The 19,056-nt window shown below is 33.8% G+C and overlaps 3 protein-coding genes across 11 annotated transcripts; 2 read left to right on the forward strand and 1 right to left on the reverse strand.

Annotated features, from left to right (window-relative positions):
- The first annotated feature begins 682 nt into the window (after positions 1 to 682).
- LOC105427183 (uncharacterized) lies at positions 683 to 6,097 on the forward strand. The gene is made up of 6 exons (XM_011638825.3): positions 683 to 1,158; positions 3,418 to 3,611; positions 3,688 to 3,850; positions 4,235 to 4,383; positions 4,464 to 4,805; positions 4,994 to 6,097. Exons 1-6 carry the CDS (start codon positions 1,098 to 1,100, stop codon positions 5,132 to 5,134), a joined length of 1,050 nt encoding a protein of 349 aa, XP_011637127.2. The 5' UTR covers positions 683 to 1,097; the 3' UTR covers positions 5,135 to 6,097.
- A 1,815-nt stretch (positions 6,098 to 7,912) lies between these two features.
- On the forward strand, positions 7,913 to 12,497 carry LOC105427182 (prostatic acid phosphatase). Of its 2 annotated transcripts, none has more exons than XM_011638823.3 (7): positions 7,913 to 8,404; positions 8,728 to 8,826; positions 9,227 to 9,649; positions 9,743 to 9,866; positions 10,049 to 10,284; positions 10,366 to 10,534; positions 10,719 to 12,497. In XM_011638823.3, the coding sequence occupies exons 1-7, from the start codon at positions 8,093 to 8,095 to the stop codon at positions 10,853 to 10,855; spliced, it is 1,500 nt and encodes a 499-aa protein (XP_011637125.2). In that variant the 5' UTR covers positions 7,913 to 8,092; the 3' UTR covers positions 10,856 to 12,497. The 2 variants fall into 2 exon arrangements, with proteins under 2 accessions (XP_011637125.2, XP_011637126.2); XM_011638824.3 differs by having other exon boundaries at positions 7,918 to 8,404; positions 10,049 to 10,260.
- Positions 12,029 to 18,711, reverse strand: Mvl (solute carrier family member malvolio). Of its 8 annotated transcripts, XR_003096714.2 has the most exons (14): positions 18,430 to 18,711; positions 17,839 to 18,026; positions 17,520 to 17,642; positions 17,141 to 17,367; positions 16,516 to 16,654; positions 16,273 to 16,434; positions 16,030 to 16,188; positions 15,894 to 15,944; positions 15,403 to 15,785; positions 15,097 to 15,307; positions 14,908 to 14,978; positions 13,439 to 13,599; positions 13,167 to 13,195; positions 12,029 to 13,056 (listed from the first exon to the last, which is right to left on the reverse strand). XR_003096714.2 is itself a non-coding variant. In XM_011638817.3 (12 exons), the coding sequence occupies exons 2-12, from the start codon at positions 18,004 to 18,006 to the stop codon at positions 12,990 to 12,992; spliced, it is 1,761 nt and encodes a 586-aa protein (XP_011637119.1). In that variant the 5' UTR covers positions 18,007 to 18,026; positions 18,430 to 18,711; the 3' UTR covers positions 12,029 to 12,989. The 8 variants fall into 8 exon arrangements, 4 of the variants coding, with proteins under 4 accessions (XP_011637119.1, XP_088927586.1, XP_011637123.1 ...); XR_967859.3 differs by lacking the exon at positions 13,167 to 13,195; XR_016138063.1 differs by having other exon boundaries at positions 12,029 to 13,195.
- Between the last annotated feature and the right edge of the window lie 345 nt (positions 18,712 to 19,056).

The following is a 19,056-nucleotide window of genomic DNA, read 5'->3' on the forward strand; positions in this document are numbered from 1 at the left end:
TACATTTTATATGTCTGCAAATTAAAACATAAAATCAGTAGAAAAAAAACTTCAAGAAAACTATGAAAATTAACATAATTGTAATTTTAGGAGATAGAATTATAAGAATAGCGGAAATTACAATATTGACTTTGAAGGAATTGTGGCAATTATAGTAATTGCGTAATTTTATTTGTTAAAGATTTACATATGTCCGCAAGTTAAGATATAAAATCAGTAAAAATTTAATTTAATTTCAGAAAAATTATGAAGGTCAGTATAATTGTAATTTTAGGTAAAATTACTAAAATGAAGGAAATTAATATCTCCACTTTGAGAAAGTGTAATGATTAATAATTCTGTGTGTGGCGCGCGCGCGCGCGCGCGCGTGTGTGTGTGTGTGTGTGTGTGTGTGTGTGTGAGATTAAGAATTTATAATTAATACATCTAATTATAATTAATATATCTCATTTATAATTTATAATTAATATATCTCATTTGTACAAAGAGATCCAGTTAATATAACAGAAATTAATGCAATAGAAATCGAAGAGAGCTGTGTTGAAATAAATTTGTATGTAATAATTTACATGTATACGTATATTTAGAGAAGCGTGAGAACAGCAGACAGCTGACAGAGGTTATTGAAATTTCTTGGACAACTCGGGCTCGCGCATGCTCGCGAATGTCACCCGAGACGGCCGCCAATCGTCAATCGGTACGATAATTCACAACACAACAATCTGTCAGTCATCGTCAGTACGGTCAGTGATTACCAGCGGCCATCGTGTAATCCATCTGGATGATCAAACGTTCCAACAGCATCAACCGCAATCGGCTCGACAGTTCGCGGTTTGTAGCGGGTTCAGTTCGGTTCTGGACGGTGGACGAGTTGCCGCGTGACGGTTAGTAGTCGCCAGCCGTTGGCCAGGTACGCTTCGTTCGTACTGTGTCGAACGGGTCCCGGAGTGTTTCTTTTTTTTTTTTACTGCCAAGCGAAGTTATCGCAGCCGCGATATCGCGCCAGGAACCATACCGCGTCCCAAAAGGGACAAGATACAGAGAAAGAAGATAATAAAAAAAATACTGCACCCCGCTGCTTGTCTGCTCTGTGCAACATGACGACGGAGGAAAAGTTCAACGCCGCCGTGAACGTGATTAGGAATCTGCCGAAGAATGGTAAAAAAAAGAAAAAAAAACTTACATTTACATTATCACGGCATTATCCCCACGGTCGAAGCGAGTCAACAACAGGCGTCTCTCGGGAGTATGAATGATCCCGAGAGGAAGATCCCTGCGCGCATACACATTCGGAAACATTTTACGTCTCACGCGCTTGTATTCGCTCTCGCGTTACGACCGCGGTGGATATCGCGGTCGCTATCGCGAATTGCCTTTTGCTTTCCTCGCTTGTTGATTTCTTTTCCTTTCTCGCTTGTCTTCCTTCGGGCGTGCAGCTTTATTGCGCGCTGGCTAAAGTCCACTCCACCATCGCTGCCGTCATCGATGCCGCCATCGATGCCGCTTGCTAATATTTATCATTCTCATGCAGAAATGACTCGTATGTTTATTCACGAAAAGATGATAATGAATTACATCAGGCACTTTTTCAGGCGTTTTCAGAATTCTCAAAAAAGTAACTTGTGTATTACGACAGTACGAACCACGCGACACGTCTTTAAACGTGCACACGTTTTTGCATGCGTGGTTGTCTTCCGGGTGTTTTTTTTTTTTTTTCCTTTTTTTCTAGCAGGTGTTTCGGTTATCCGGAAAATAAACATGAAGATTTTGCATGCGCCGTTACGCGCTGTCATGCAGAGAAATTGACAAGATCTAATCATGTCGACGAAAGTGAATGTTCTCAGGCCAATTTCTCGGCATCGAGAGAGATATCAGATAAAAAAATTTTCCTTCCTTTCCCAAGCGTTCGTGCGGTGCGGAAGAACCCTCCATATCCGTCGTATTATCTATTCCTACTAGATGATTTCGACTCTGCGCTACGTGAATGGCCTTCACATTTGATAATTATATTCGACTAAAAATTGACAAGCTCGTTGATTTACATTCCTCGAACGTCATTGTAGCATAACGTAGCATGCTTGAAACATATATTCATATACGTAAATTTATAAAATCTTTCTCGTAAACGATATTATTGCTTATCACGTAACTTTTTACATGAAAAACCAGAAGTTTGGATATTTTTCTTTTTTTCTTTTTTTTTTTTTATAGATTTTTAATTGAAAAAATAAATGATTAAGAATTATTCTTTTGAATATCTGTAATTTAAAACCCAAAGTAGCAATGTTTGGATTAATCTCGTTATTGCTCGTTATTGCAACGTTACTCGTATCTGTAGATTTATTTTTTACTGTTTAGCCTTGATGTTGAAGAGATATTGCATACAAGTATACTTTCCAGTCACTTCATATAGCTAAGTGACTGTATTACTCCCCACTTTACTTTCTAACAGTGCAATATGTGCTGTATGTTTAGTTTATTTGAAACTAGAATGTTCCTCTTCACTGATCACAAAAAGTAGTAAGTTGCGGTAACAATTATGAAATTTTATTAAAAAGTGTTTTAATTATTTTTTTCCCTCACTATTATTGTATTAGCAGACAGAGTGTAAAGTATACTGGATGAAGTTAAAAAATTTCCATACAATGATAATTTTTCTTGATACTATTAATCTCTTCTTTTTTAATTTTTATACTATGATCATATATCTCTTGATAAACATGCAAAAAATATATACACATAATTACATTGTAATAAAAAAGAAAAGAAAACTTCACGCTGACATGTACGCTTGGATTTTAATGAAAACACTTTATATAATATAATAAAGCATTGCTTGCTAAAATGAATAATGAATAATGAACTTTGAAATGGCGACATTCATTTTGTATTAATATCGACTCTTGAGAACAGAAATTTCATTAGAAAAAGTTAGAGAGAATTATATTTAATAATCACATTAGTAATATTATTAATATTTACAATCTTTGTAAAATACATCGATTATGTAACGCTCATGTGATATATAAATTTTCATATTATTAATCTGCAATCTATTCCATCTTGCCTAAGAAAATATTTGCAACTTTATATACTTTATAATACTTTATAATACTTTATAATACTTGCAGGTCAAGGCGATAGAAGATTAAAACATCATATATCATATCTCTGTTTAATGCTTGATTACTCTGGAGAACATAAATTTTGATTAAATTTATCTGTTCTTGGAACATGGATCTCTGCAACATGGGAATATTGCAAAATATATATATATATATATATATATATATATATATATATACATTGGCAAGAATTAATAACAATACGCCAATCAGAAATATTTTATAATTTTTCCGTGTCTGATATATATTATCCTTAATACATAAATATATTATCCTTAATACACGTTTTCAGGAGCGTATCAGCCGAGCCATGAGATTATGCTGCGATTTTATTCTTACTACAAACAAGCAACCGAGGGACCTTGCCAACAATCCAAGCCCGCATTCTGGGAGGTAATCAAGAAAGCGAAATGGGACGCGTGGACACGTCTTGGCAACATGAGTCGCACAGAAGCCATGAATAATTATGTGGAAGAATTGAAGAAAGTAAATATTGATATATGAATAATAATAAAATTCACATGAGATGAGCATATTAAACGAGAATATCATCGCGTTGTAGATTGTCGAAACTATGTCTTATACCGATAATGTGGCAACATTCCTCGGCAGTTTGGACTCTTTCTACGAGAGCGTACCAGCTGACGATTTGGAATTACTTGTGGGACCAGTACTAGAGCGCATACGTTCTCAGCCAGGCTCACCATTGTCTGGTTCACCATTAGGTTTCTTTTACTTTTAATTGCATTTAATTTTGAATTAATTACATTATCCGCTGCGTATACATTACTTAAAGTTATTGAAAGCATTTTTGAAATTTAAACTGTAAAATATCAAGAAATGAGAATATCATTTAAAATATCGCTGTTATAAATATGTTGACTCTTAAGATTCAAATTGGAGATATTAGAGGAGAATTTAAAGTATCGGATATCTATTAAATGATAAGGAAACAGTTTATGTTATCGATATGATAATAGTATTTTTAAATTCTTTGAGATATTCTTTTATATTTTACACACACACATCAATGATAATGAAAAATATTCTTTTTTACAATATTGAAAATCTCGTCTTTTTCGTGAAAAGTCATTTTCTTGTTTTATCAGCATCTAGAGAAACGTCACCCCATAGAGTTTGCAATACTTCTCGACATATAACGAGTAGTTTGGAAACCAGCCCGACCAGCAGTCGCACTGCAAGCCCACTACCCCAAGATACCGATGGCGAAGAAGAAGAATTCATAGATACTGTTGAAGTATGATATTGACGTATCTTATATAACGCTTGTAACGTATCTCATGTAATTCTCGTCTTATGAACAATTTGATTTTGCAGTCAGCGCCGGAGAGAGCGCAAAAAGATGCATTTAAATCTACTCAAAAGGTACAGACAAATAACGGAATTGATCATTCGAATACGGAGAATGTTATAAAAGAGAACACTGAATTGACTAATGGATACAGCAACGCTAATGGTCATGCGGAGACGGTAGTCATGACGGAGAGTCATCGAGAGAGAGGTAGACAGAGAACGAAGAAAGACGACGGTAAAGTCAATGCGGAATTTCTTAATCAGATCGCGACAACTATGCAACATCTACAGAGAGATCTGGATCGAATAACTGCTCGAGTACGAGGCTTGGAAGGGCAAGCCCTGCAAGCGCTGGCGCCGCAGATAGTACGTAATGTCATTTTATATTATTATTTTTTTAATATATTTAATTTTAATAGAAGGAATAAAATATATGTATTTCTTATCTTAAAATAATACTTGTAAATTCATTATTTTTATTCGTCTTATTCTACGCGCGCACTTGTGAAAGAAAACAGAAACGCATTAACATCGATAATTCTTTTTTTTTTTAGGAGCACACTAGACGCATGTATGCGAAATGGTGGCCGTTACAAGAGTGCCCGCCACGTTTGTTCGTTTTATTAATCCTATGGCCATTTGTCGCTCATTTGCTGATCAACTTTATGCAGCGTTATCGCCAACGAAGACTGTGATGTCACGGCTGTTGTTTCTACATAGCTGAGAATCTATTTCCAGTGTTTCAATTAATTTTGAGTTGTAACAAACGTACAGAGAAGATTTTTATAGCTTTATATTTCTTATAAAGACAAAGCTGTCCTAATGCAATCTGCAATTAGTAAACGTGAATTGTGATAAAGTTGATTAGGGTCAATCTCTGTATATTTTTACAATATGCGGCCTGTTTCGGAAATCGCATACTTTCTCTTGCTCGCAAATCCCTCGGTGAATAGGTCAGTCGATCCTCGGCGAAAGTTCGATCAAAAAACGCTTTTATCTGTAATCGCGCGCGCTAAATAAAGGATTAATATTTGTTCGCCTTTTATACATTTTTATAAAACAATACAAATGTTCTCCTAAAACACGTACAAAAAGATATAAAGCATTTCTTGTTTTTCACATATTTATATTTGTATTGTTTTATAATGAAATATTTATGACTTAATATTATACTTACATATAATTCTTTATATCACGTATTCAAAAACATACATACTAGACGTACGTATAGAATCATATGCATCATGTTTTATCTAATATTTATATTATAGAGAAAAGTATGCGACTTTCGGGACAATCTGTATAAAAAAAATATATATATATATAAAGGTATAGTTCTATCAATGTTTTTTAAGGTAGATAATATGTACGATATATAGCTTTATAGTATAAATTATAATTATATATACATACAGAGAAAGTAAATTTTGTTGTACATGCAAGCGTGTACGATAGTCAGTTGTTATATTTCACATATAACACAGGGTTTTTAAAAAAAATGGGGCTTTTGAAGTATGGCAGCAATGGTAAATATTACTATTAATGAATAAAATAATTCTAGTTGCAAAGGGACATTTATACGTATCGACGAACAAACAATTGCGATAAATTTGTACATATGTGCAATGTGAAAATATATAAATTTTTAATTATTGGGATATCTTTCTCTCTCTCCCTGTCTCCTCCCTCTCTCTCGCATGCGTGTGTCATTTTTTCGTTGATAAAATTATTTTAAAACTAAATTTGTCGTTATTGTTGGAATAGTGAGATCGTTTGTTCCTTTTAGCCGTATTTTTTCATGAAGAGAGAAAGTAGAAAGGAAACAAAGTAGAAAGTGCAGCTAAAAGGACTAGTCCTCTTCGTGAGTAGCATGCTACATAAATACGTATACAAAGTGAGTCAGCAAGAACTTTCTTAGGTTGAAAGATGCAAGAAAAATGTATAAGAAACGTGAAGGATACAACGCAGACAGCTCTTCACAGAGAACGAATGTGTTAAACGTAATTCACGTTCTTCCAAATTGATTTCTTCGTATTACTAGAGATTATTTCTTTATTGTTGTTTCTCGTTACCGTTTCTTTCTTTTTATTTTTGTAACTTTTCTCTCACCAACATCACAAAATAAATACGATCGTAGATAGTTTTAAAATAATTTTGAAAAATTAAGTATTTAAAAATTTTCAAATTTAAGCTCGAAAGCTACTTTATTTACACTGATATAAATGAAATAACAAAAAAAATGTTTGAAATTATTTAAAATTCTTTATGTTTTTCCATATCATTAGATAGACAACTATACAAGTCGCATATCATTGACGATTCATCGATGATTCATTCGTATGTCCAATGTCAAGGGCCAGCGAAAACGACGGTGTTTCATGTGATTCCTCCACGTCGTCTCGGAATATGTATGTACACATTGATGCATTGCGTACGCGAAAACCCGTCATATCTCTCTGGGCGACACATTCGCATGACAACTCTTATCCCGAAACAGCTGTTTCTTTGTAAATTGTACTTTTTTCGAGTTCTTCCTTTCCTTATTCTTTCCTTTTCCTCTCCGCACATTCACCTGGAGACCATTCGACTAGCGAAAGAGAAACAAAGAGAACAGGCGCTTTTATATGAAGAATATTGTGATGGAAAGCGAAAAGGCATACACATCCCAAAAGTCGACTCTTTGACTTTTTATTTCAAACTTTGCTATGCTACATGTATATTTAATATTTCACTATATCTAAATTATAATTTAAAAATTGTGTATTTTTATGAGCATACGTATGGATTACATACGAGCATACTTTGATTCTTTGCTGCATAATTATATTTCTAAATAATATTTTAAATATAATGCAACTAAATATTTTTCTCAATTATTGAACAACATCTCTTTTCAAATATAATATTTAATTTTGCAGATATGCCATTGAAATGATTCGTCATATCATTATTATTTGCCGAAAAAATATTTCGAAATTTATTGCGCAAATGGTTATCAATATTTTATGAAAAATAAATATTTCTACATCTATTTTTATAAATAATCCTCTATGTAATTGAACCTTATAAAATAATCATAAATGTCACGCAAGATTTTGTTATATTATTTCATATTTTCAATATTTTTCTAAAGGAGATATAAAATATACTACTGTATTAAAAGAAAAAAAAAAGAGAAAAAGAAAAGTGTCTTTTGTACGGTATCACTTTTTGTAATACTGCTGGACAAAATATGATTATGTAATCGGTAATTCATAATGAAATATGATTTTAATATAAATATTTCACATCGTAATAAATTGACATATTTTATATCGAAATAAACATTCCTCCCTTTCATTAATTTTATGTTTGCTGAAAATAGAATAAAAGAAATGTTTTTATTGAGATCTGCATCCGCGCTCTTGACGATTCCACATGGGAGGAAAATTTCTCGCTGGTCAGAGAAGTTTTTTCCATTGGAGCGAGAGGGGAGGGGGGAGGGAGAACTTTTCTACGGTGGTGGGATCAAGAAGTTTCGGTGACGCCGAAAAATTTCGAGGAGGCGCGAAAGTGCGTGCAAAATTTCGCGCATTTTACGTCGCGCGAATGCATATGGACGTCGCGTAAGGTGTCGTTGCGTCACGAAAATAAAATGTGTGCGCGGCGCACGAATGCTCATCGTGGCTTCTAGTTTACAGGTTGCTCCGACTCCCGCGCTCCCGGAGATTAACGTCACGTGCGATCGCCACGTGCCGCCGTCGCCGCCGTCACCGTCGCCGCCGCCGTCACCTCTGCCGCCGCCGTCACCTCTGCCGCCGTCGCCGTCGCTGCCGCTCGCGAATTCGAGACGAAGTTGCCAAGTGAAGTCGCGGCGAAGTCTTGCGATGAAAACTGGAGTGCTCCTTGTGTTCGCGAGTATCCTCGCCACTAGCTGCTCCAACAGTGGTGATCCCGATCTGGGCACGATTGTTTTCGCGAACATTGTGAGTCCCAAGCGAAATTGCGCTCCCTCCATTCCATTTGGCGTCATCAACGCCGTGTTTCGTTTTTCTCTTTCATCTCCAACCCAAGTCCAATCCAAGTTCAATGATTTTATCACGTAGTATTGTTTCTTTTGTTGTTATATCTACGCATAGTGCGTTTTTATGATTTCGATACACATTGTTTATATATTTTGGGATATTACGCCATTTGCGATTTTCGATACATTTTTATCTGTTGCCTTGGCATTTGATGCCAGGCATGATTCATGAAATTTATCTTGAAAGCACAATAAATTCGTTTTCTTTTTTTTTTTTGCTTATAGCTTTACAGACATGGAGATAGGACTCCCGTTGCACCTTACAAAAATGATCCTTACAAAAACGAAACATCCTGGCCAGTTCCATATGGACAATTAACGAATGTAAGGACAGATAATTGCAATTGACAAATAATCAGGTGCAGTTGCAATTAATTTTATGTGCAATAAGGATGTATTTTGTCATGCAATCGCAAATATTTCCGTGCCTTATCTTATCTTAAATGTTTCTTTGTGAAACACAATACTCCAAAGATCAACTTAGCACAATTTTTAACCACTTGGCATTTTACGTAAAAAAGATATTATACATTGAGTCAAATTTTTCAAAACAGATCAAGCATATAAATGAGAACAATGATGAAGAAAAGAAGTCAATGATAAAGAATTAAATTAAATAAATTTTAAGAAAAGATTATTTTGCTCTTTGTATGTAAATTTTTTTTAAATTCATATTTTATCATGTTAATTTAAAATTCTGTTTGATATTTGCAAATAAATGTAGCTTGGGAAGCATCAACACCTTCTTCTTGGACGCTGGCTAAGGAAACGGTATTCTCATTTCCTAAACGATGTCTACACGCCGTATGACATCTACGTTCAGAGTACGGATGTGGATCGCACGCTGATGTCGGCCGAGGCGAATCTCGCGGGTCTCTATCCACCAGTGAAGAATCAAGTGTGGGACAACATTAAGTGGATGCCGATTCCGGTGCACACTGTACCGGAGAAGGAAGACTATGTGCTAAGGGCCTCCAAGCGCTGTCCGCGATATGACTATGAGCTGGAGAAGGTCATGACGTCACCAGAAATGGAACGTGTGAGAAAAGCGAACGCGAAGCTGTATGCCTATTTAACCGAACACACTGGGGATAATATATTTTCGTTGAAAACAGCCGAACATCTATACGATGTTTTATATATAGAGGTAGTATCTCTCTATTATCAGTTGTGTATGCTTTTGCATATCGTAACTTAGTCGTTTGCTTGAGTAAGCAATAAAGATTGATTTATCTTTTAGAGATTATATAACAAAACTCTACCGCAATGGACAGAGTCGGTATTCCCAGAGAAACTGAAACCTCTGGCTATACTTAGTTTTATGACAGAGAGCTATAACAAGATACTTCAAAGATTAAAGTCAGGTAATCAGCTACACATTGTTGTTAATTAATAATTCACTTGTACTTACATTTACATGTTTTAATAAACATGTTTTTATTAATGTTTCTGTGTACCAACAATTAATGTAATAATTTTTTGTTAATTATATAATTGGTTTAAAAATATGTAAAAATAAATGGTTTGAAGATATATCTATCGTTAGGTCCATTGCTTGGAGAAATGATAGATCACATGATTAAAAAAACGCAACACGCTTTGCAACCTGACAGAAAAATATGGATGTACAGCGCTCATGATGAGACCGTGGCAAATATGCTTATGACTCTGAATCTATTCGAACCTCACTGTCCACCTTATACCGCTACGATTCTCATAGAATTAAGGACAAACTCAGAAAATCAATATTTTGTAACAGTACGAATTTTGTGTAATTCGAACGTAATACGAAATATCTCGTTCGATTCGTATATTCATAATTGATTCGTAATTGATTCGTAATTGTCACTTTTTTATCTATAGGTTTCTTATAAAAACACGACAGAGGAATCGATCCTTATGACATTACCGGGCTGCGTTACGTTATGCCCTTTAAATGATTTCATTAATTTAACAAGGAATGCTATACCTGAGGATTGGGAAAAAGAATGTTTAATAGGCTGGAATGATATAAGTTCTAGCGATATTATTGGTAATTATTTAAAATATAATTATTTTAAAAATATCTATGTATTTAAAATTTTTTATATTGTATTTGCGATGCTATTTGGGTTATAAACACATTTATATATTTATTATTATACACATATATTTATTTTTTGTATATAATTATTCGTTTCAAGTTTCCATATTGAATCATCTTTAATCTGTTTCAGCAATCCTGACGTCGTTCATATTAATGTTAGTTTTATTAGTCCTAATTGTAATTGGCTTTATGTACTGGCGTCATAAAAGAGAACACAGACAGTATTACTTCCGTTTATCGTACAACGGCTATAATGATGCCATGTAATTTAAAAATAATTAAGGATATTTGTCAAAAAAAATGGCAAATATGTATGTAAGTGCGTAAGTGTGTGTGTTTGGAAAAGTATTAAAAAGTATAATCAATCATTGATTATTAATGTCCGCGATAAAAACAAGCACATTTTTTACCACGATTTCAAAATTTAGAACATGTTCGTAAGTAATTGTATGTGTATACTTAAATTGCTAAATATTGATCTTTATATTTTGAAGAAGCTCTTTTAATTAATGATAATTTGATCATTAATCTTGTTTCGAAGATTTGAATTATGAATATATTTATTTTTTTTTTAAGACAAATGTTTTAATCGTTGTTTGTTACATAATATGATATAGATTTGTTATACCTTTATCAATTATATAACATGTATTATCATATTGTTACATAAATATATTTTAAATTTCAGATCATTTTCATAAGACAATATTATATATTTAGATCTATGTAGAGTTCGCGCGACATTCCTTTGGAAATTTCGATTTATTCATTTTTATGTGATAATAATTTAATTTAGACTATGTAAAATCAAAGTCCGACCACCAAGATAATAATAATGTGTGTGTGTGTGTGTGTGTGTGTGTGTGTTTGTGTGTGTGTGTATCTCTCTCTCTCTCTGTCTCTCTCTCTCTCTCTCTCTCTCTCTCTCTCTCTCTCTCTCTCTCTCTCTCTCTCTCTCTCTCGTGTGTGTATGTGTGTGTAGGTGCGTGTGCTATATATTACTATTTTAACAAATTCGAATAGACAAATTGATATTGAAATTTTAGAAATGTTTTATTTTATGACTATCGCGAAAGAGATAAATAATCGGGTACTTTTTATAAAATATTACGTATTATTATTTATAGTAATGCTTTATACCGTCAAACTTAGAAATTGCAATAAATGTTCAACAAAGATGAAATGATCAATATAAAATGAATGATGCAAAATATGCGATAAATAAATTTTGCAAGAAACAAAAATGTTTAAACAAAAACGTTTTCCATAAAATATAGCTCTACAACTTAATTATTGTTATAGTTAATTGTATGATATAATTAATTGTGTGATATCACAATGATTATGTCTAGTCATGACATATCGGGTTTTGAACCTTTCGCGAACTTTTTCGTACAATATAACGGTAACTTCGGAAAAAGAAATAGAGCCAATGCGGAATACTGCCTGTAATCAAATTTTATTTGCAAACATTCTGTCTTAGTAATCAAACGCATTACAAACGATAACGATGATAATTCAAGTTACAATGCACTATTTTTGTATAAGAATATACCTTTTTCTAATCTTTATATATAATATTAATTAGAATTTTACAAATGTGCGAATATACATTTGCGGGCTACGAATTAAAAATATGCGAAATATGTTCCTGCTTTAAAATTAAGTATCTTGCAACTTAGTTTTGCAATTAAGTGCGTGTCTCGACTTACTTTACAGTACTTATAAATAAGAAAAGAGAAAACATGTGCGTCATAACACACATTTAGGAATATTTTTGTGATAATGTAAACATATAAACAGTGTAAATAATATATGATCGACGAAGAAATTTTTATCTGCTGCTATGCAAAAGATTGCACACATTACTTGTTTTATATGCAGACTAATAAAAATTAATTCCTCCGAATTAGTATTTACATTATTTTGTTACATTACTTTACATTAATTATGCATAAAGTTTGTATAAAATTATTTTATACAAATGTTCAGCACGTAATGTATATATATATATATATATATATATATATATATATATATATATATATACAAAACAAATTTAAATATTACAAATCTGTCAACAATGTTTGAAAAAAATGCATTATTATAACAACTTTATACTTAAATGAAGGAAAGATTGATTACATCAAGATAATTTTTCATCAATATGCATTAATTAATGTTCAAAATCATCTAATATCTTCGCTTTCATATAATAAAAAAATTTTAAATACATTATGTTAACGATTTTTTAATAAAATTTTTTAATAAAATGTTAACAACGGCATCAGGCACTGAACATTACCTTTTATCCAATTGTCCGTTTTCAATTTTACTCTTTTTCTCGTTTCCATCGCAATATATCGCTTATACATATCCAATACTAATTAATATAGTTGTATTACCATTCTGATATAGATGAAAAACTGCCGCTCAAATTTTCTTGAATAGAAAATGCTGGATTTGTTCTGCAATATATTCAACGTTTAAAATACTTTAAAGATATTGTCCGCATTTTTTGAATCATATCTAATCAAATCGAGGCAACGGTATGAACTTTGACGTATTCTATTCTTACCTTCGACAACTCAGCCTTTCATTTTCAAACTTTCGTTTGTTAAAAATGTGCATGCAACGAAAATAGTTTTGGTTAATCACTCGTTATACATAAATTTATTTTTAGAAAGACACAAGAAACGGATAATGAAGAGAACTGATGACAAGGTAGGCGCAACGACATTCCGGCGTACAGCAGACTTATCATTCAATAACGATGACAAAGCGTACTTTATAAAAAGCACCATATATTTATTTATTATAATATATATCTTTCAGTGATAGTACACATACCATGGGACATCATGCTGACATCACGAGATGTTATAAGCACCTTTCCAACGCAACATTGTTTTCACATTGTTTGTGGAATGCAAGCGTCGCATATTGTCTCACGTATTCAACTGCGTTATTCCGACTAAGTGTTTAACGAAGTTTCCGACGTATTGTGAAAACTATGAATGAAGAGAACTCTGTCTGTATCATGAGCATATATAAGACTAGCTTACTTACGTTATTTCATAACTATATATATTTATCCCCACTTAAAAATTATTTATAAAGATTAAAAGAATACTAATTAATGATAGGTTACATTCAAGAAGTCTTAAAGAAGCAATACTTTCAGATTATTGTCGCAAACAAATGTTCTTACAGGTTGATAAAATTTTATGTGAAAATAAAAATACAGCTTAATATTAAAATTAAAGCGCATGCCATGATTATAGCCTTCTTTAATATAATTAATACATTAATAATAAATTAATAACAAAATTAATAGTAAAAAATACATAGAAATCTTTCAAGTAATATGATAAAAATCCCTAAAAGGATACTTAACATACTACGTCAGAATTCATTTGCATGTTTCAGATGTGAACATTCAAATGCGTTCTATTATTAGTAGATAACAGGAAGTAAATTTTTTCTTTTTTACAGCGTGAGATGTACATGAGCATGATGAATTAAGGACGAGTTAACTCACTCGTTCTTAATAGTTATCCATCTTAATAGTTATCTTAGTATGGCATACAAAATTACATTATGCAACAAATGTTACATCCCCACATTCACATTCCCCACATATTACTCCTCCAGTTATTAATCTCAAAAATTATTAAAAACATCTTTGAGACATTTTTTAGCTAAGCATCATTGTTATTTAAAATATCTTCAAGCAGTCTACTTCGCTTTTCATTTCAATTTTTATCTTTCAAATAGCTTTAAGCGTTTAAGCGTTTCTAAGTTTAATTAAAAACTGATTGAAAAATATTTCATGTATCTGTTGCAATTGCGCTTATCACGATTGCATGTTCCGCAACAGCAAAATAAATTCGACACAAATGCAACAGCATATAAATATGTTTTATACATGTAAAATATATTTTGTAGTATAAATTTCGTAAAGGAGTTTTATTACACAATTCACGCCGAACCACGTAACAAAGGAGTTGTATATACAAAATCAAACCACCACCACTACCACCATCACTACCACCACCACCACCATCACCACCAAATAGTTCTACATGCAAGATTATTTTCTTTTATTATAATTAATTTATAATTATTTTTTTTATTTTGCGTATCAAATATTTCATATATAAGTATAATACACGCAATATATAGTAGTTATGATATTTTGATCTCCCGATCAAAATATTTCGCTACAAGGACAAACACAAATGATTAGTGTTATTTGGCGAAATTATTGCATTTAGTCACAACTGTGATAAATGAGTATAACTAAAATTTTCTCTTACCTGGCATAAACAGCAGGATTCGTTATACCGAGCGTCGGACTCACAGGTGTACCAATGTACTTAGTAACAAACTGAAATAGAGAATAAGCAAATAACATAGATAATGGCTAAGCCATGAAACTGATTTAATATCGGAACAAATGGCATACGTACAACATATATACATATTATAGGTGAAAATGTACATACCCAATTGTTACTGAGAGAAGTCGCACCCATGCTCACAGCCATATGGATAGCCAAATAAGCACAGAAAATAAGATATAAAATCGCGTATACAGACATGCCGAAGTATATGGCCCAATGATGAGGTAGATCTTCTTGGACAGTTTGTATCACGAAATATATGTTTATTGTTATTACCAGAACCGACAGGGCAGTCGATACGATCTTATTTAGTCTGTAACATAAATAATTTAATATAAAGATAAAAAATAGAAAATAATGTTTCCATTATTGAAAAAATTTCTAACGGAGAAAAACAAAATAACGTACATTCCGTTTCGGAATTCACCCATGATCTGAACGCTACTCGTAAAGGCAATTGTTGGCAGCGTGGCGAACGGTAATTGTAAACTCATTATTGCATTCAGAATGTCGTTCATGCCGCTCAAATTGTTCATGTCAGCATAGAACGCTACTAAGAATGTAGGAACTATGGCGATTGTTCGAGTGAAAAGGACTCGTTTCCACCGTGCCCATTGCAGATTTAAGAAACCTTCCATCGCGAATTGACCGGCATAAGTGCCCGTCATCGTAGACGATTGACCGGCAGCTAAAATGCCAACGGCCCATATGTACATCGCGGCTGCGCCGAAAGAGCAACCGAGGAAGATTCCTCCCTTGTAAAGATCAGCATCCAATGTCGCATTATTTTTCTAAAATTTAAAAGAAAGAATAAATTTGAGGAAAGAAAACGATTGGCGAGAAAATATTTTCTCACTGAAGTCAGAATTGAATGTAAAAAAACCTAAAAAAAAACTTACATCAAATGTCTCCATACCCAGAGTATAATTATTTGCTTCACAAATCTTACGCTGTGGAATAAAATAGAAATCGATTCAACTGATTATCCAAAATTGTTTATAATTATTCATTTTTAATAATTATATTTGTACTTACAACATCGTTGTTTGTTTTATCGTAGAGGCCGTGAGCGAATACAGCCACAACAAATACGTTGATTATAAACGAAACGAATAGCGCGATACAGGCTTCAATGAAATAATACATATTAGCATCTTTGATCTTCGAAGGCTGTCTTCGATCGATGTCCCTGGACTAGAAAACAATATTTCATGTACTATTAACATATCTCGAAAAATTAATTAATATATAACATATCGTCATCAACTTTGCTCTCACTTTGACCAAAGCACTATGAAGATATAAATTATGCGGCATAATGACTGCACCAACGATTCCTACAGCTTGAAGTAGCACCTTGTTATCGTAATTCATTCCATTGTACCATGGGACAAACATACCGCTTATAACATCTATTTGAGAAGGTGCGGAAACAATGTACTGAAAAGTCAAGAACATAGCGTTAGACGTTTACGAAGCGAGGCAAAACCGATAAAGTAATTTTAAAATAAATAAATGTACCTCGTAACCAAAGGTGATAGCCATGACCGTGATAAGAAAACCAAAAAACAATTCTAACTTTCTCAAGCCGTATTTATCCAGAAATAAAAATGTGAAAGTATCAATTACCGTAATAAGTACGCCACCCCATATAGGAATTCTGTAACGTAACGAGAGAATATTATTAATTATCACGTCACATCGTCGTTTGCTGAGAAATTATTGTTTCATTATCACAAACTTTCCGTACATTTACATTCGTGATACATTTACAAACAAAAAAAGAATAACTCAAGATAATTAGAAAAAAATAATAAATATTTGCAACATAGGTAAACATAATTTGTAAACATATGTACATGCGGATTATAATCCATTTTTGTTTTTGGACGTTTCAAATTATTGGATTTCAAATCATTATTTAAAGCGTTAATTAATTCCCTCATTTTGTATAACTAGAATGAATTTTCAATTCAAAATTCTTGATTAGAGATTAAGTATGCGTTCCACACACATACACTTGGAGGAATTAATAAAAACGAACTGGGAACGCGTCAAATAAATTCCAGATTTCGAGGAATGTTTTCTACGTAGCTCACGCGTATGTAAGAAGAGTAAATATTTATCAATCGTATCGAGCACTTACGCTTTATTAGATAAGAGGTAAAGGGCAATAGCCGTTCCTATTACCTCTTGCATATCACTACCAATAATTGCTATTTCAATCATTATCCATAAAATAAGTCTAGGTACTTTTTTATACTGTCTGTAACACATCTCCGCCAAATGTAGACCGGTTACCACGCCGAGGCGTGCGCTCAATCTTTGCATAACGAGACCTAGGATAGTAGCGCTTAGTAGTACCCATAATAACTGAAAGCGAAGACGTCAACAAGGAAACATCATTCAACAACGAAAAGATCGAAAAACTTGCTCGAAGTAAAATAAAGTAAATAAAATAGTCGATAGTAGCAACGAAAGCGATAGTTTTCTTCTACTAATCCAAATATAGATCATAGATGTACCTTGTATCTTGCTGCCACTCCGGATTGCAGATCCGACTCTATGTTGCCAGGATCCAAATAAGCTATGGACATCAAGAAACCAGGTCCTGTGAAGGCCCATAGTTTTCTAAAGCTAAATCCCGTCTACGAGGGAAAAAATTGTTGCAAGTTTATATCAAGTAGCAGAGGAGAATGCAAGAACGATTTTATCAAGTTTACAAGTGTTTGACTGGAAGAAAGCTCATGTTTCTTATCTCTGTCTCGTGTTCTCATTGTCCCATATTCTTACTGTCTCACTTGGAATCATACGCGGGATAGATCAACGGAAAGACCAACTTACACGTCCTGTTTCTGGCACCTGTACCCTTTCATCGGCGAAGTAGGTCTGATTATTGTTGGGAGACAGAGACGTGTTCTCGGTCGCCTTCCTGGTCTCCGACTCATGCATGCGCTGATGCGGCACCGTCGTGACGTCGTCGCTGGATTTCACATCGTAGCTATTATTCATGGTGGTATCGATGCGGTATTCTGTGTGAAAAAAAGATATCTTGATACTTGATCGAACGAAACGAGCCGATGCTTTTCTCGTGATCGCCCGTGGCGGCCACGCGACGAGACAGAGTCACTCGTCGGAGCGATGCGATCGAACGAGAGTGCAGTCCGGAAAGGAGACAAATGTTAGATAATCGTCGGAGAGACAGCGACGTAACAAAGCAATTTTAATGAAGTGTCCGAGCGATAGCGTGCGTGTGCTTCCTCGTTAACAGCACCGAGCGCAACGGAATTCATTCGTGACATTAAAAACGAAGAAGGAAAAATCGCGAGGGACGCAGACTCGGAGCCGAGCGAGTCAGCGTTTCTCAAAAATTGCAAGTCCGCAAAAAAAAAAAGAAAAAAAAAATAAATGGGGGAAAACGGAGGTTCGACTCACCTCGAGAAAAAGGAAACGCGTGAGTCACAAACGATCACTTGGAAGACCGAAGGGGAAAGCCGAAGATCACGTCCAGTCTAATGTCATCGATACCGCGTACGCGTTGCGAAATCATCAAACGAATACAGCGAACGATTGTTCGCCGACCATTCGCCAACGGTTTAACACGCACTGCCGCGCACTGTCGCGCACTGATCAGCTCCCAGCTCTCAGCTCCAATTGTGTCGAGTGTCGCGTGCTGTATGCCGTGCGCGTACAGTATTCAATGTACGATCGAACGCTGCAAACTTGGCCGAGTATTTCCACGAGTAGAGGGGATCTACCAGGGACGTATAGAAAGCAAGCGTAGAACGGGCAACGATCATTATTACGAACTGGTTTAATGTCGATCAAATTCAAAATCAGAATTTGATTGAATGTTAAAAGAGTAACTTTGATGTTCATTTCCACTAATATAGAGACTAAATTTTAATTTTAGTTCAACCCTTTTTTTTTTATTCTTTTCCTTATCCTTCTTTTTTTTAATAGTTAGTAAGAATTAGAAAAATGCGCATGGAAGACTTTTAATGAAACAATTTACACGGTCAGATGATGTAGATTAATTTTAACTTTTGTTTAACTTACTTT

This window comes from Pogonomyrmex barbatus, unplaced genomic scaffold (genome assembly GCF_055798465.1).
Source record: "Pogonomyrmex barbatus isolate J1 unplaced genomic scaffold, ASM5579846v1 scaffold12, whole genome shotgun sequence".
NCBI lineage: Eukaryota > Metazoa > Arthropoda > Insecta > Hymenoptera > Formicidae > Pogonomyrmex > Pogonomyrmex barbatus.

What these genes read in the sequence shown, in the direction of transcription:
- LOC105427182 (XM_011638823.3), top strand. Translation starts at nt 8,093, where the DNA reads ATGCTCATCGTGGCTTCTAGTTTACAGGTTGCTCCGACTCCCGCGCTC. An exon ending in ACGATGTTTTATATATAGAG is followed by an intron (nt 9,650 to 9,742) that starts GTAGTATCTCTC and finishes TTTATCTTTTAG; the next exon opens with AGATTATATAACAAAACTCT. An exon ending in AAGTTCTAGCGATATTATTG is followed by an intron (nt 10,535 to 10,718) that starts GTAATTATTTAA and finishes AATCTGTTTCAG; the next exon opens with CAATCCTGACGTCGTTCATA.
- LOC105427183 (XM_011638825.3), top strand. Translation starts at nt 1,098, where the DNA reads ATGACGACGGAGGAAAAGTTCAACGCCGCCGTGAACGTGATTAGGAAT. An exon ending in TAGGAATCTGCCGAAGAATG is followed by an intron (nt 1,159 to 3,417) that starts GTAAAAAAAAGA and finishes ACACGTTTTCAG; the next exon opens with GAGCGTATCAGCCGAGCCAT. An exon ending in ATGTGGAAGAATTGAAGAAA is followed by an intron (nt 3,612 to 3,687) that starts GTAAATATTGAT and finishes ATCGCGTTGTAG; the next exon opens with ATTGTCGAAACTATGTCTTA.
- Mvl (XM_011638817.3), bottom strand. Translation starts at nt 18,006, where the DNA reads ATGAATAATAGCTACGATGTGAAATCCAGCGACGACGTCACGACGGTG. An exon ending in CTATCACCTTTGGTTACGAG is followed by an intron (nt 16,435 to 16,515) that starts GTACATTTATTT and finishes TTGACTTTTCAG; the next exon opens with TACATTGTTTCCGCACCTTC. An exon ending in AATCCTGCTGTTTATGCCAG is followed by an intron (nt 13,057 to 14,907) that starts GTAAGAGAAAAT and finishes AATATATTGCAG; the next exon opens with AACAAATCCAGCATTTTCTA.